Source organism: Podarcis gaigeae (assembly GCF_964106915.1).
Source record: "Podarcis gaigeae genome assembly, chromosome: 12".
Taxonomy (NCBI): Eukaryota; Metazoa; Chordata; class Lepidosauria; order Squamata; family Lacertidae; genus Podarcis; species Podarcis gaigeae.
This window is the reverse complement of record NC_139688.1, coordinates 9,647,631-9,664,502: the sequence shown is the minus strand read 5'-3', so window position 1 is coordinate 9,664,502 and position 16,872 is coordinate 9,647,631. Positions and strand designations below refer to the sequence as shown.

At 48.1% G+C, this 16,872-nt stretch overlaps 1 protein-coding gene across 1 annotated transcript; it reads left to right on the top strand.

The window, feature by feature from the left end:
* The first annotated feature begins 1,015 nt into the window (after positions 1-1,015).
* Positions 1,016-15,406, top strand: XIRP1 (xin actin binding repeat containing 1). Its single transcript, XM_083703873.1, has 3 exons — positions 1,016-1,173; positions 3,570-3,624; positions 6,227-15,406. Exon 3 carries the CDS (start codon positions 6,228-6,230, stop codon positions 13,827-13,829), a length of 7,602 nt encoding a protein of 2,533 aa, XP_083559999.1. The 5' UTR covers positions 1,016-1,173; positions 3,570-3,624; position 6,227; the 3' UTR covers positions 13,830-15,406.
* The last annotated feature ends 1,466 nt before the right edge of the window (positions 15,407-16,872 follow it).

Below are 16,872 nucleotides of genomic sequence, written 5' to 3'. Positions count from 1 at the left end.
GCTGGAAGCCTCTCTCCCGTCTTTGGAATGCCATATCCATCAGAGTTGGGGAGATGGTCAGAGAGACTGCTTGAAGCAAGTTTGAATTTAGGCAGAGCGGAGTTTAGCTGAGCAGGAAGCAATGGGGCTGTGAGGGGTCCAGAATAGGAGATCAACAGTGAAATCTTATATCTGTCTAATAAAAAAAATAAGCCCTGTTGAGTTCAACAAGACTTCTTAGCAAGGGCTCACCCTCACTGTTCCTTTGCTTCCGGGGTTAACAACCGCAGGGCTTGTTTTTAGTACCGTGTAGGCTAGACGAGGACGTGGGTGGCACTGTTTGGACGCGGGTGGCGCTGTGGGTTAAACCACAGAGCCTAGGACTTGCCGATCAGAAGGTCAGCGGTTCAAATCCCTGCAATGGGGTGAGCTCCCGTTGCTCGGTTCCTGCTCCTGCCAACCTAGCAGTTCGAAAACACGTCAAAGTGCAAGTAGATAAATAGGCGGGAAAGTAAACTGCGTTTCCGTGCGCTGCTCTGGTTCGCCAGAAGCAGCTTAGTCATGCTGGCCACATGACCCAGAAGCTGTACACCGGCTCCCTCGGCCGATAAAGCAAGATGAGCACAGCAACCCCAGAGTTGGCCACGATTGGGCCTAATGGTCAGGGGTCCCTTTACCTTTACCTTTACCTTTAGGCCAGATTTAGTGGTGTGGCCATCGGTTGCTACCCAGGATCACACATTATCTGGACCCTGAAGCAGTAAGCTTCCTAGCAGGAGGGTGAGACTTCACTCCACAAATGGTCAAATGCTGGGATAGCTTAGCTGGTAAAACACAAGACTCTTAATCTCAGCGTCGCGGGTTCGAGCCCCTCGTTGGGCAAAAGATTCCTGCATTTCAGGGGGTTGGACTAGATGACCTTCGGGGTCCCATCCGATGCTACAGTTCTGTGATTCTGTGAAGTAGTATTTCTACTGGTGCTGGAAATCTGGCACACATCTTAGCGTATCTATCTTTGTCCCTGTTGCAGATGAGAAGACCCTGGGAGTTTTAAACAGCTCGGGCCACAAAAGCCACATACTTCGCCAAGGACACAGGACGGCCTCGTTCCCCTCTGTGAAGGAGCGGTCCGTTCTCTATCTGTCTCAGGCAGCAGCTGCCGCTGCAGATCTCCCTGGTGGTCTGACAGAACCCGTAAGTTTCTCAGCCTTGACATTCCTCCCATTTTTCTGAGCTAAAAGAAGTATTTGAGCCATGCCTTCCTCCAGCAAATGGTCATACTGGAGTAGAGGAGAATTGGGGCACAGGGTGGGAGGGTCAATGCTATTATGGGAGTGTGTTTTTGTGGTCATCTCCCTCTGTCCAAGTAGCTAATATACAATGCATAGATCTGAAATGGCTGTCGGGCAATTTTAAAAGTTCAAATAATTGCAGACACTGTGTTCAGATTGGCATCAGCTTGTTTCAGGGCATAGTCATGCAACAGCTTAGGTTGCAGGTTCAATCCCTGTATGGGATTGAATATTCCTGCATTTCAGGGGGTTGGACTAGATGACCCTCAGCCCTACAATTCTACAATTCTGTGATAACTGATATGAATTAGGAATGGTGGAGAAATCCAACCTGGTTCACATTTCAGCAATAACCATCCTAATTTGAATTTCCGACACAATATGTTGACCGAAGCACAGTTCTCCTTCAAAATTTGTTCTTCTAATTTTGCAATGCAGGTCTCCAACCAAATCATGTGTGCAAAATAAATATATTGGGGGGGGGGCTCTGTAGAAATGGATATGTTAGTGAAAACAAAAAAACAAACAAGCAAAAATGGATTTTATTAAGGAAAATTTGCTTTCAAGCCTATAATACAAAAATTGTATATATTAGGAGAAATTTGCACTAAAACGCTGGTGATTTTTTAATGACTTTTTTAAAAAAATGCCTACTGATGCAGGCATGTTGAGAACTGAACTTACTGCTGGAAAAATGAGGGGACAGAAACTGAAACTGAGCAGCTAGCCCAACATGAATACAGAGCGCTCTTGATGCAAAACGGATCAGGGCTCCTGCACATTTAACAGTTGTATAGAAGAGGACCCTTCTAGGGGCGCAGCAATAAAACCACTAGCACATTTGAAAAAGCTAAGCAGGGTTCAGTGTGGCTTCAAATTGGATGGGGGACCGCGTATTGAGATTCACGCATTGCACTAGATGACCACTCTACAATTTGATGATTTTATGAAAGAGCCTGGTTGCTAGACGAGGCCAAATGGCCACCTAGCATCATTTTCTCACAGGGTCCAACCAGGTGTTCCACAGGGATGATAATAATAATAATAATAATAATAATAATAATAAGTAGTAGTAGTAGTAGTAGTAGTAGTAGTAGTTATACCCCGCCCATCTGGGTATAACTCTGGGTGGCTAAAAACATGATAAAATCTCAAACATTAAAAACTTCCCTAAACAGAATTGCCTTCAGATGTCTTCTAAAAGTCAGATAGTTGTTTATTTCCTTGACATCTAATGGGAGGGAATGCAATGAGGGAACTGCCAGAAGGGCCTTGGTGCTGGACCTTAGTGTTTGGGATGAATGATGGAGGTGGACAGAGGCCGTTTAGGGCTTTGAAGGTCAGCACCAACACTTTGAATTGTGCTCGGAAACGTATTGGGAGCCAATGCAGGTCTTTTAGGGAAACCCTCCAGGAAGGCCTGAGCACATCAGTATTCTGACCACCTGTGATTCCGAGCAACTGGTACCCAGAGGCGAACCTTCCCTGACACTGGAAGCAGTTGTATAACCATTGTGGCTACTAGAGATTGGTTGCCTTACCCTCTAATTCGTGTTAAAGCCATCCAAGTGCGTGTCCAGCACTGCATACTGTCTGAATTTTAACAGCTGGAATTCCCTCTTCTACACAGGCTGTGAAAAGTGCAGGACCCCTGCTCTCTTTTTCATGTGCCAACCCTGCCAAAGAACTTGGGGGATAACAGTTGGTGAGAGTGCAGAGGATTCTCTTTTGGGAACCCCAGTCTCCCCATCCCATCCTATGCTGCTGCCACATTGAACTACCACTCCCAGAATTCCATGGCCAATGGCAGAGGTGGCTTTGGGGCTTTGATCAGTTCTTTTGCAGGGCCCTAGGGGGCGTCTTCTCGTCTCCTTCCCAAAGCCTAGTTAGCTCTTGCCCAGCTTTGGGAAGGAGGAAGGAGGGCTCTAGGACCTTGCCAGAGCCACATTCCTCCTTCCCAAAGCCTGCTCCTCCCTTACCCAGCTTTGGGCAGGTCGCTTTGGGCTGGGGGGTCATGTGTCAAATTTTGGCCCTGCACAGGGTGCCGGATTACCAAGGTCCACCCCTGGCTCGTCAAACCAGTCTATTCATGTAGAGCAGGACAAATACGCCTCCACTATGGTGAAACTGAAAGATCAGAATATTAAGATAAAATAGCTTTAGAGAAATGCGCCTATACACTGACATTGAATTTGGTATTTCCATATTTGTAGCTTACCATTATTTATTTAGTGATGTGTGTGTATGTGTGCATATATATATATATAAGTATAAATCTACTTTCTGTGTTTCGTTCAGAATTTCATACACAAGATCCCTTTCTAATTCTCTGCATAACCAGAAAGCAAATAAGGTAGGAAATGCTACAAACATAGGTGTGGTTGCCTAATCCAGTATCTGTAGGCGGTTGTGCGGTTTATGCTAACAATGAATGCAGGCTTTGCGTCTCCCGCTGAGCTTCAACATCACCTCGTGTTTTAAACCTCACTAATGTGGAATTACCTGGGACGCAGGTGGCGCTGTGGGTTAAAGCCTCAGCACCTAGGGCTTGCCGATCGAAAGGTCGGCGGTTCGAATCCCTGCGGCGGGGTGCGCTCCCGTCGTTCGGTCCCAGCGCCTGCCAACCTAGCAGTTCGAAAGCACCCCTGGGTGCAAGTAGATAAATAGGGACCGCTTACTAGCGGGAAGGTAAACGGCGTTTCCGTGTGCGGCTCTGGCTCTGGCTCTGGCCAGAGCAGCGATGTCACGCTGGCCACGTGACCCGGAAGTGTCTCCGGACAGCGCTGGCCCCTGGCGTCTTGAGTGAGATGGGCGCACAACCCCAGAGTCTGGCAAGACTGGCCCGTACGGGCAGGGGTACCTTTACCTTTACTTTAATGTGGAATTGGCGGAAAGCACTAACTAAACGGCGATTGAAACTGGAGTGATTTGCAGTTTGGTTTGCAGTGTACTGATTTCTGTTGTTGTTGCGTTGCTGTTGTTTACTAATACGCTGTCCAGACTTTTGTTTACTGGAAATGCTTGTGCATCCAATTGAGGGACTCATCCTGTACAAAAAGCGGGTGGGACTCACCTGTTTAAATTCTGAGCTACCCATTGCATTCTCGGATTCCTCTCAATGGTACCCTCTGTGCATCAGGTTCAAACACGGAAGGGGCAATATACCAAAAGCCACACTTTCCATATTGAAATTCAGCTCTTCTTCAGGAGGGAACTCCTCTGAATTTTGCAATGCGGTTCCCCGACTGATGAATGCATACGAAACATGTATATTAGCAAAAATTTCATGCATTAAAAGAATGCATTTTTTTTAAATGCACAAAAGTGCATTGAATTGAGGGGAATTGGTTGCCAAATTTAATTAACTGTGTGCCAAGAAAAAGTGTCTATTAGGATCAACGTGCATGGGAATTCTCATGCAAACATTATTTACTTATCGCATTGCTATGCTTCCTTTTCCTCCAAGGAGCTCAAGGTGGGGTACGTGGTCCTCCCTCTCCTCTTTTAATCACAACAACAACCCTGTGAGGTAGTGAGAGGCAGTGACTTCATGGCCATGTTAGGATTTGAACCCTGGTCTCCGAGGTCCTAGTACCAAACTGTAGCATACTGGTGCAAAAATTCACAAATGTATGTGAAAATGGGGCAAACCGAATTCAAGACTTGGAAAACGTGTTATTCTCTAACCATGTGGTGCTCTCGGGTGCAATGGTACCCTCAAGGTCTTCCTTTGCTACCCATGAAGCCTCTGAACCACCACTCATTTCGCCCTCAGTCATGAGGTGTTGAGGTTCTCTTTTCCTGTCGCAAAAAGTACATAGAGTTGATGAAGGAACTTGGAAGATTGACACTCCTTCCCACTTCCTCTTTGAACTCTATGCACTTTCCAAGGCTCAGATTCATCTACAAGATTCAGCCTTTACTCAGATCTCTTGGAAAAGGAAAGCACATACACATCCCTTTCTCTCTTTCTGCCTCTTTGGCAGGGTATTGCAGATATTAATATTGCTTAGCTTCAAGCGGTTGGGTGCATAAAAACAGACTCATTTTGGAAATAGAACATTACCAAGGCCCATAAGTTTAATTAAAAACTTTACTTGCAGAACTTTATTCAAAGCATAACAAAAACATCAGATGATACATCCAAACAGTTCCGTAAGACATATTTCAGTCCAAAGCATAGGCTTAGCATCTTATAAAATATGAAATAATTCCAGCAGAGGTCTGTCTCTTCCCACATCCTGCATTCCTGCCTGAGGCTGTGTGCTCCTGGAGAGCTTCATTTACATCCTCACAGAGCCTAGGAACAAAAAGCTCCAGCCACCACCCTTCCAAGATGGCGAATTTGCAGTTCAATGCCTCTCATGTGATCTATGGTTAAACACTCACGTGTTAGCTAGCAGAAAACATCAATAGTTAATTGTCAACTCAGTTAAAGCTCAGAGTCACTTAGAATCCTGCAGTGGAATTTTCCAATGTTAAACCTTTCAGCAATACACAGGCATTCCCATATCAGTGTGAATTAAACAATTATACTTAACACAGAGGAGCTGATCTTGGAAAGGGGGGAGAGAAGTGACCAGAGGTCATGACACCTGCACTCACTCAAAAATCCAAATTCACCCACAGGCTTGAAAAGGTTGGCAACCCCTCTTCTAGCTAAATAGAAACATAGGACTTAAAGACTGAAGAAACAAGCACCTGGGAAGAGTTTGTGTTGTAGCTTCTCAATGAGGTTACGGGTGTCTTTAGCACCGCTAACCGGAAACCAGTTGTGGTGGTTGTGCGAGTTTGCAGTGGTGTGGCGCTTGTTGTGCTTTGCAGGTACGGAATGAACACGCAGCTAGGCATATTAACCCAAGCTGCTGCATGGATTTGACCTTTCTCACTAACAAACTGGTGTACTGACGAAGGGATTGTGCTGACTTTAAAAAAAATAAAATTGTTTCCTTAAGGATGGCAGAAGCTCAGAATGAAAAGTCTTCCAAGGCAAACATCAAGTCGGATGAGGATTTGCTCCCACCTCCTCCACCCCAGGATTCTGCCTCAGCCGCAGCTTCCGCTCCCGTGACTCAGGATACTAATCCTCTGCCTCCACCTCCTCCCAAGGAGTCCTTCTCCAGGTTCTACCAGCAGCGCCAGGTGAATGAGCTGAAGAGACTTTACCGCCATATGCACCCAGAGCTGAGGAAAAACCTGGAAGAGGCTGTGTCAGAGGACCTGGCAGAAATGCTGAGTACCGACGACCCTGGCGCACAGGCCATAGTGAATCTAGATGCGGTGCTTCCAGGAGAGGTACAATCCATGCGCTGGATCTTTGAGAACTGGACGCTGGACTCCATTGGAGAACGTCAAGCCGCCAAGAAGCTGACCGAGGAGGAAGGCATCCCGAGCGGAGACGTGAAGAACAGGTCCATGAGGTTTGAAAGCCAGCCGTTCAACGGAGACAACCTGGTCCCTTCGGCCCAGGCATCTGAGAAGGAACAAGCCAAAGGGGATGTACACACAGCTCGGTGGTTGTTTGAAACCCAGCCGCTAGACTCCTTGAACAAAATGTATTTGGATGAGACCGACTTGCAAGAGGCAGTCCTCAAAGAGCCCGTGCAGAGAGGGGATGTGAAGGGGGCTGCCCGGCTCTTTGAAACCCATTCCTTAGACGCCTTGGGCCGCTGCAGTTCGGTGGAGGAGCAGAACATCTTGCAGCTGAAGTCGGAGATTCAAGAGCTCAAAGGCGACGTCCAGAAAACCGTCAAGCTCTTCCAAACCGAGCCCCTCTGCGCCATCAGGGACAAAACAGGGAACATGCACGAGATCAAATCTGTCTGCAGAGAGGAAATACAGAGCAATGCCGTGAAGACGGCCCGCTGGCTCTTTGAGACCCAGCCTCTGGACACAATCAACAAGGACACCTCCAAAGTGCAAGTCATCCGAGGGATATCGCTGGAGGAGGTGGCCCCGGGGAACGTCAGCGGAGCAAAATGGATGTTCGAGACACAGCCCCTGGATGCCATAAGGGAATTTACAGTGGAAGAAGCAGACTTCAAGGCTTCTCCAGACCTTATCCAGGGGACCGATGTTAGTAAACAGTGTCTCCTTTTTGAGACACAGCCTCTCGACGCCCTGAAAGGAGAAGCCTCAGACAGCATCCCAGCCAAGGAAGAAGTTATCAAAGGCGACGTGAAGTCAACCCTTTGGCTGTTCGAAACCCAGCCAATGGAGACGCTGAAGGATGACTTCGAAGTGGGTCATTTGAAGAAAGTAGAGCTTTCAGAGGAGGAGAAAGGAGCGGTGAGGCAAACAAAGCACGTCTTCGAGACCTGTCCTTTGGGCAGCATCTCCAAATCTCCACCTGATGACTCCTCGGCCACCAGCGTACAAGAGGTGGAGAAAGGCGACGTGAAGGCCTTCAAGAGCCTCTTTGAGACCCTCCCTTTAGATAGCATCAGGCAAGCGAGCACCGAGGAGGCTATCAAGGAAGGAGAGGAAATCGTTCCAGGGAACGTCAAAGCCAATCAGCTGCTGTTCGAGACGACACCTCTGTACGCCATCAAGGACAGCTTTGGGAACTTCCACAAAGTCACCTCTGTGAGCAGAGAAGAGGAAGTTGTGGGCGGAGATGTCAAGAACTACAAGTGGATGTTTGAGACCAAGCCCTTGGACCAGTTTGACGACAGCATCCAAAAAGTGGACCTTATCAAGGGGATCACTAAGCAGGAGGTGGTTGCCGGGAACGTGGAGACAGCCAAGTGGCTTTTTGAGACGCAGACCATCGACGTCATCCACAGTCAGATGAACCAGGCAGAGCAGAAGGTCTCTGAGAAAGGAGACTCTTCCCAAGGGGGTGACGTGAAGACCTGTAGGTGGTTGTTTGAGACACGCCCAATGGACACCCTGTATGAGAAAGAGGAGAAGAAGAAGCAGGACGGAGAAGAGCCTGTGCCACGAGCAGATGTCAAGTCGTGTACATGGATGTTTGAAACACAGCCCTTGGATTCCCTGAAAGGCCAAGAGGAACAATATCTGCAGGTCAGCAAGACCTATTGCCAGGGCGAATTGCAAGGGGTGGATGTGAAAACGGCCAGACACCTGTTTGAGACGGAACCCTTAATCAATAACATCACTAGTGACGCTGATTCAAAGAAAATAATCCGGTACTCCAGCCGTGTGGAGATCCAGTCCGGTGAAGTGTCCAGGGTGAAGGAGTTTTTTGAAGCGAAGCCCTTAGATTCAGCTGGTAAGTCCAGCCCGTCCATGAAGGCCATCGATATCCCAGCAGATGGGAACATCAAGGCAGGGGCCGTGCACAAGTTCACCTGGCTCTTTGAAAACTGCCCCATGGATACCTTGAAAAGCAGCACGGAGGGCATTCAAGAGGTGCCCCCCGAAAAGGACATCCGAGGTGGAGATGTCGGAGGCAAGAGATTCGTCTTCGAAACCTACTCCCTGGATCAGATCCACGACAAAGAGAATGAGATGCAAATCAAGAAAATCCAGGACGAGACCATGAACAAAGACAGTGTCAAGTCCTGCACAATGCTGTTTGAAACACAGCCTCTTTACGCCATCCAGGACAGAGACGGGGGATACCACGAGGTCACATCTGTGAAGAAGGAAGAAATCATGAAAGGGGATGTAAAAGGCGCCCGGTGGCAGTTTGAGACCAAACCCTTGGACCAGATCAAGAAAGACGAAGAGGTGTTTGTGATCAGGGCTGTTACCCAAGAGGACGTCAAGAAGGGAGATGTCCAAACAGCCAGGTGGAGGTTTGAAACAGAGCCTCTGGATTCCATCGCTGATGAGAAGAGGCCTGTCTTGAAAACTGTTGACGACGTGCCAAAGGGGGACGTCCAGTCCAACAAGCAACTCTTTGAATCAGAGCAAGTGAGTCAAAAGAAGTACGTGAGGATGGTCAGTGTCAGTGATGTTCAGCAAGGAGATGTGAGGACATCCACCTGGCTTTTTGAAAACCAGCCTATTGACTCCCTCAGAGGAGAATCTGAAAGCACCTCCAGCCTGAACACAGTACAGAGGGAGGACATTGCCAAAGGGGATGTGAAACGCTGCACGTGGCTGTTTGAGACTCAGCCCATGGACAGCCTGAAAGACACAGAGGCTTCTGCAAGTGCTGAGCCCCAAGAGCTGGTCCCTCAGGCCGACGTGAAGAGCACCACGTGGTTGTTTGAAAGCACGCCTCTGGACAAGCTCAGCGCTTCTCAACACTGCACAGAAACAGAAGTTAGGGAGAGAACCATAAAGGACACTTTGGGAGTTCTCTTCTCCTACCAAGTGATCCAACACGACGGCATCCTTATCGAAGCCAACGACATTGAGAGCGTCAAGATGGCCAAGTATCAACTCAGCAGCCAAGGAGCCCCCGAAATCCAAAAGGAAGAGGTCATGGGAGGCAACCTGCAAAGGATCTTGATGCGGCTGCTTCAGAGGCCCAACGTGGAGAGCCAGGGGGTTTTGGTGCAGGAAAAAGAGAGTGGGGATATCAAAATCAGTGCGGTGCAGCTATTGGAGTCTGTCAAGGTTGAAAAGAGCCAAGAGGAGTTGAGCAGCAATGCGGCAAAGGCTCTCCAAGAAGTTCTTAGCCAAGACACCTCAAGCAAGAAAGGGATCGTTATGCAGGAGACACAAATGGGGTCAGCAAACTTGACCATCTACTCTCTCCTTCACCGCGTTGCTCAACAGCAGCAGTTTGTCAAGGGGGATGTCAAGTCGATGATTGGGAATCTGTTGGCTTCTGCCCAGGAGCAGAGGGCAATGGCGACCGTCCGGCGAGAGGACAATGAGAGAGGAAATGTCCAGCTGTACACCAGCTGCATCGAAAAGGGAGACCTGGATTACTTAAAGAACCTCCAAAGGGATTCCGAGATAGAGGGCCTGGTTTCCTCGCAAGCAAAAGAGGAGTCCCTGAAAGCGGTGGAAGAGGTCAGAGTATCTCCTGCCCAGCCGCAGGAGGAAAAAACTGTGGCAGCAGCAGCAGCAGACATTGTGCTGGGGAATAGCAGTGGGGCTAAGCGAGTGGTCTTATGTGAGAGCAAAGAAGGTACATTAGAAAGGAAAGCGATGCATGCAAGTGACCTAGGTTCCTCTGCCCCACCCCCTGTGATAGTCAAAGACAGTCTTGTTTCTGGGAGTGTTGATTTGCCCATGCAGTCAGTGCAAAAGGCACAGAATGGTAGCCACAGGGTAGCAAGAGAAGAACAAATTATCTTGGGCAACAGGAAAGAGGGCACAGCTCTCATCACTACCACCACCAAAGTAGCAGATCAGAAGGATAATACAGCTGGGGTGACCCACTGTTCCACGGTCGGGGAAGCCAGCCAGGTGGCAGCACAGCCCAAAACGCAGGTTCTGGGGAGCGACCTTCAAGCAGCGATGCAAAGCCTACGGCTGGCCACAGCAGAGGCCCAAAGCCTTCAGCACCAAGTCCAGAGCAAGCTGCAGAAGACGACCGAAGAGATTCAGCTGAGCCCTGCGCAGCCCCAGGCTGCCGTGCAATCCGCTGCAGCAAACACAGAGGGCTGCGTGGCCACCAAGCAGCAGCAGCAGCAAGCGAGCAACGTCACCTTCCTCCGCGTGCAGGAGGCCTCCAGGTCCCATGCAAGCGTGTCTCAGAAGACCATGGTGTCCCACGCAAAGGTCAGTGCTTCTGAGGAAGTCCAGGGAGGTGCGCTGCCCGTTGCAGCCTGCCCAGACGGCCGAGCTGCACCTAGTGCAGATCTTAGTATTAAGGACGGCCTGTATACTGCCACGCCAGTGAAGTCCTATGTAAACCCATTTGTCGAGTCTGATTACAAAGAGCACTCTTCCGTTCCAGAAGAACGAGAGCAAGAGGCGATAATCAGAGGGGATGTAAAGACCGCTATCCGGGCCCTCCAGAGTGCCGCCACAGAACAAAGAGACAAAGTAGACAAAGAGGACGTTGTCCGTGGCACCTTAAAAGCCGCGCTCGAGTCCCTGGAGAAGTCTAACGTTAATGTCTCCAAAGGAGATTTTAAAGCGGCCATGATATACAGGAATGCAGGGCTGTCCCATTCCACTTGTAAAAAGAAACACGAGTCTCAGTCTGTTAGTAGTCAGGCAGCTGCTGTAGCGGCTTCAGGCTCGCAAGCTCTTAATGACTTTCCTCCTCCTCCTCCAGCTTCAGCTTCAGTGATGGCCGAATGCAGCTCGCCACCCCCAACCAAACTGAGAGAAGCAGAGGCTGTAGAGCATGGCCTCCCCACACCAACCCATGTTCCTCAGACTCTCCCTCCTCCACCTGCCAAGCCCAGCAACCAGCGTCCTTTAGAGAAGCCGCAACTTGCCCCCAAGCCCGATGTCCTCGCCCCGCCAAGGAAGAAACCTGTCCCACCTCCGAAACCAGACTTCCTTTTGAAGGAAGCACCGCCCCACCCTCCCTGCTGCAGGAAAGGGCAGTCGGGAAAACTGGTGCCTCCCCTTTCCCCACCCAAAGCTCCAGCCACAACTGAACAGGACAAACCTATGGCTTCCCCTACAAACCAAAGCAGGGCACCTGGGGAGGCTGATGCAGGGAAGAAATCTGCATGCGGAGATGATTTGACGGGTTGCCTCGTGCCGACTGTCGTCACGGACGTCGCTTTTGAGAAGAGGGCCACGAAAAGTACCGTCAAGACCCCTCTGCAAGTAGCGGAAGAAAAATATAAGGCAAAGAAGGAAGGGCAGAGCAAAGTGGAAGCGTCTTCATCAGAGGAGATTAAAACTGGGTCAGTTGCCTGCGGAGGAGGGAACTGCCACCCTACTACCCAAATCCAAGGATCTCTGGAGTTGTGCCAACAAGAAAAGAGTTGCTTGCTACCTGGCAAGCAAGACTCTCTCTCACCTCTTGGATGCCAAATGGGTCTTCCTAATGTGGAGGGTCAGAGGAAGCCATATCTCTCTGCAACATGTGAGGCCAATATTCTGAGAAAAGGAACCGTCACAGCCCATGTCTCCTCATCGAAGATAGAAAAGGCAACCGTCATTGGAGCCTCTGCTACAAAGAGAACAAGTCTAAGGGCACAGGAAGAGACACCAGGAACTTCTGGTTCAATGTCTTCACAATCAAAGCAGTTCTTTAAAGGGCACCAGTCTGTGAGCAGCAGGGGGTTAGGAGAACCGGAAGCGAAGGCTGAACAAGAGATGGAAAAGCCAGTCGTGGTCATGCGGGAGAAAGCGTGCCGAGAAACCGAAGACGAACGTCGCAAGAGGCTGTCTGTTCACAAGGAGGAGATCATGAAAGGGAACGTCAAGGAAGCCATGGAGATATTTGAGAACCTGCGAAGGCAAGAGGAGCTCCAGGAAATACTAACCCGGGTGAAGGAGTTTGAGGAGGAAACCTCCAAGGTGGATGTGAAAGCCTTGAGAAGCCTCTTCGAGAACGTCCCTGAGTGGGTGGTGTATCACAAAGCTCACCTGGCGAAACAGCCCAAGGCGGAGAAGGTTGGGCAGATGAAAGAAGCACGCGAAGATGCTGACAGTGTTTCATCGGTGGAGTTAGCCTTTGAAGATCTAGAGAGAGCCAGTGCTGAGATCACTCATCTAAAGGAGCAGACCCTGAGCAGGCTGCTAGACATTGAAGAGACCATCAGGAAAGCCCTGTATTCTATTTCCAGCCTAAAATCTGAATCAGACATAGCTGGCCTCTCCGGACTTCTCAAGGAGTCTCTTGGGAGTTCCCAGGGCCTTGCAGCCGGCAACAACATCCGCAAGATCAGCATTGTCTCCAGCAAAGCCAAACAAGAAAGAGGGGTGCAGAACTCATCCTGTGAAGAGGAAAGGAGGCACGAGGTGCCCAAAGTGGAGCTAGGGGTCCCCTGCATTGTTCAGCCTCGAGCCACTTCTCCTTCCTCCCCTTCCTACATCTCCATTCAGTCGGCTGCACGGAAGACCGCAGAATCCCCCAAAACGGCGCGTTGCTCTTCCTCAGACTACTTGGACAGGGCAGCAGAAAGGGACACGTTTGCTCAGGATATTTTTAGCTCCTTGCCACGTCACTCGGTGAGGTCTGACGGCTGCAACTTGACCTTCAGTGAAGGTGAGCAGGAGCTCATCAAGATGAAAAAAGGAGGGAGCTTAATTAAGCAGCAATATCTCCGTAGTCCTGACCATCTCCAACATCACCTTAGCAGCAATGGTGATCAGGAACGGGAGACCTCCCAAAGCTTGACTCAAGGAGGAGGAGCTCCCCTGAGCTCTTTAAGCCCATCAAATCCACGAAGGCAGAAAAGCATACTAGAACTTCAGACGAGTTCCGATGGATCCAAGCTCTATGGGGCTACTCGAACCGTAACGGAACAGTATGAGGAGGTGGACCAGTTTGGAAACAAAATCATCACTTCTTCCACCACCGTCACCAAACAGTCAGAGACGCAGACCTCCTCCACATGCGACATGGTCTCCTGCCCTACTAGATATGAAGTGACGGCCTCTCCAATCCTTCGTAGGTACCTGAACAGCCCAGCAGAAGACTTCCACTCAAACGGAGGCAACCAGGAAACAGGGGTGGTCTATGTCACTTTCAGCAACTCCAAGCCTGCCAAAAAATGAATCAGATAACGGTGATGGCGGGTGGTCTACCAGCTAGCTAACCTCACCCTAGGGCTGAAGGTTAAGCCAGCTGACTTTAATAGGACCCAAATGTCTTTAATCCAGCATGTTCAAGATAAAGGAACTGTAAATTACGGAAATTGCATGACAGAGAAGCTCTTCAGCTTCGCCAAACTTTTGCAGAACAGTCTTAGGGTTTGTGTAAGACCATGACTGATGAACTCCAAACTGGTTCTTGAAGAAGATGGCTTCCTGCCATCACAATACAGACCTGGATTTCAAGCTGAAGGGAAAGAGATTGGGGCAACTGCTTTTAAGAGTGGCCCCTGTGTTTAAGACTTCTTCTAAGGCTTGCCCTGCTGTCCTAAGCCAATGGTCCAGCAGTCTTTCCCCAAAAAATAGACAATCAGATGTTCAAAGCAGAGGTCGAAGAGACAGATACTGGACACAACTAAAGAACCATGGAGCCAATATTTGGGGGGGGGGGAATCACCAGTGTTGAAGCAACGATTCTTCAACATCAACTTCATTGGACTGGTCATGTTGGGCGGATGCCTGATCATCGTCTTCCAAAGCAGCTACTCTATTCCGAACTTAAAAATGGAAAGCGTAATGCTGGTGGTCAAGAAACAAAAGAGGTTTAAAGACTGTCTCAAGGCAAATCTTTAAAAAATGTAAAAGGTGACTTCTCTTACGTCATCGGCGAGCGCTCCAGTTGGAGAACAGCCTTTACCAAAGGTGTCATGGGCTTTGAAGACACTCAAACTCAGGACACAAGGGAGAAACGTGCTAAGAGGAAGGCACGTTCGGCAAATCCACACCGTGACCATCTCCCGCCTGGGAACCAATGTCCCCACTGTGGAAGGAGGTGTGGATCCAGAATTGGCCTCCAAAGTCACTTACGGACTCATTGTTAAAACCGTGTTTATGGAAGACAATCTTACTCGGCTACGAGGAATCGCCAAAAAGAAGATGATTCTCAATCTGCGGTGCCCTTCCCCCACCTCTTATTTCGATTGACGGAAGCCCCCCAACCTATTTGCTCCCCTTACTCTTACTGCCCTCCATGCCATTTGCCCACAAACACACCCGTGACTTCTCTATAGCTAGAAATTGAAACAGTTTTTATCACAGCTGTCAATAGCTTCGGCGTTATTACGTTTTCAACAGGATATTTAGAGCTATCCATATGTAGCAAGAGATCCGTATCAGGATGAAATACATAAACCCATATTTAAGAATTCCTATCATTGTCTTTCCCTCTTAATGAGAAAATGGGGGGAGGGATTCTAGAAAATACCAGGGTGGTTGTTGTTTTTTGCATATTGATGGTTATTGCTTTCCTCTTTTTTAAAAAACAAACAAACTAGAACTGTAATATATTATTCATTGTTAACACGTCTTTTATTCTTAGACTCCTCGCTTTCTTACCTGTTCAGTATTTAAATCAATTGTGAAACCATGTAAGAGCAATTTTATTACAATGTTTTGTATATTCTCAAGTGAAGATTTTAGGTATTTTGTGGTTGTTTTTTTAAAAATTTGCATTCTGAAGGTAAATTTGACTTTCTGAAAAATAACTTGAGTCAGTTTGTTTGTCTTCGTGGGTGTGCTTAGCCAAAAGAGTTAATTCCTTTGAAATCACCCTTCAGATCATTTCTCTTCATGAAGTAGTTAAATCTGTCTATTAAAAGAGCCAGGTGGGTTTTAAATTACCATGAAACAACAATGAAAATTCCTGAACATTTTTACAATGTGGTGTGATGGGGGTGTTTTTCCTTAATTGTCTAGATTGGCTAAAGACCTGTTTGTTATTTTATTTAAACTGACCATTTCAACACCAGTCAGACATTCTTCATTTCCTTATTTCTCTTCCAATTACAGCAGTCTGGTGTACAGAAGTTAAGAAAGTAAAGAGAATCACTTTTACTAGGCTGAGTGATGGGGGAAACTTCCACATTCTTAATTCCTCTTCAAGGTTGCCTACATTTCTTTAACTGCTATTAAAGAAAAGAGGATTAAGATAATACATATCTTTTTATGTATGAATCAAATTTATAGACTTCTGCGTGGCATAAAGCCTTCAAAATGGTATACAGGGTGAAAACAGAATAAAACAGAAGCACAAGCTCTAAGGACATCAAAATCAATTCCATGAACTTAAAAATAGATATAAATCATCCATACAAACCCAAAAAAGGAGATTCATTATAAAGGAGATTCTGACCAAACACCAGGAATAACTTTCTGACAGTAAGAGCCATTCGGCAATGGAACAGAATCTCCATCCATGGAGGTTTTTAAGCAGAGGTTTGGATGGCCATCTCTCACAGATGCTTTAGCTGAGATTTCTGCATTTCACGGGGTTGGACTAGATGACCCTGGGGGTCCCTTCCAACTCTTAAGATTCTATGATTCTATGACTTCCGGCTCCCTGTCCTGCAGCTACATATAATATTCATTCCTTAAAACCCAACCATTCCATCTTCTATAAACCTGCATTATTCCAATATTCAAACCCTGATATTACCAGTTCATTTTCTGTTTCACTCAAAAGGTCCATAAGAAATTTCCATTCCTTAACAAATGTCAGTAATGATTTTTCCCCCCTGTCTCTAATCAAGCTTCGCCATCTCAGCCAGATCCAATCATTTCATTAGCCCTTCTTTTATAGCAGGGGTCTGCAAACTTTTTCAGCAGAGGGCCGGTCCACCGTCCCTCAGACCATGTGGGGGGCCAGACTATATTTTGGAGGGGGGGATGAACAAATTCCTATGCCCCACAAATAACCCAGAGGTGCATTTTAAATAAAAGGGCACATTCTACTCATGTAAAAACACACTGATTCCTGGACCGGATCCGGTCCCCAGTCCTTAGGTTGCCTAGCCCTGTTCTATAAAAGGTAAAGGTAAAGGGACCCCTGACCATTTGGTCCAGTCGTGACCGACTCTGGGGTTGCGGCGCTCATCTCACTTTAATGGCTGAGGGAGCCAGCGTACAGCTTCCGGGTCATGTGCCCAGCATGACTAAGCTGCTTCTGGCA

Excerpts from the sequence above, each read along its gene's own strand:
- XIRP1 (XM_083703873.1), top strand. The coding sequence starts at position 6,228 with ATGGCAGAAGCTCAGAATGAAAAGTCTTCCAAGGCAAACATCAAGTCG.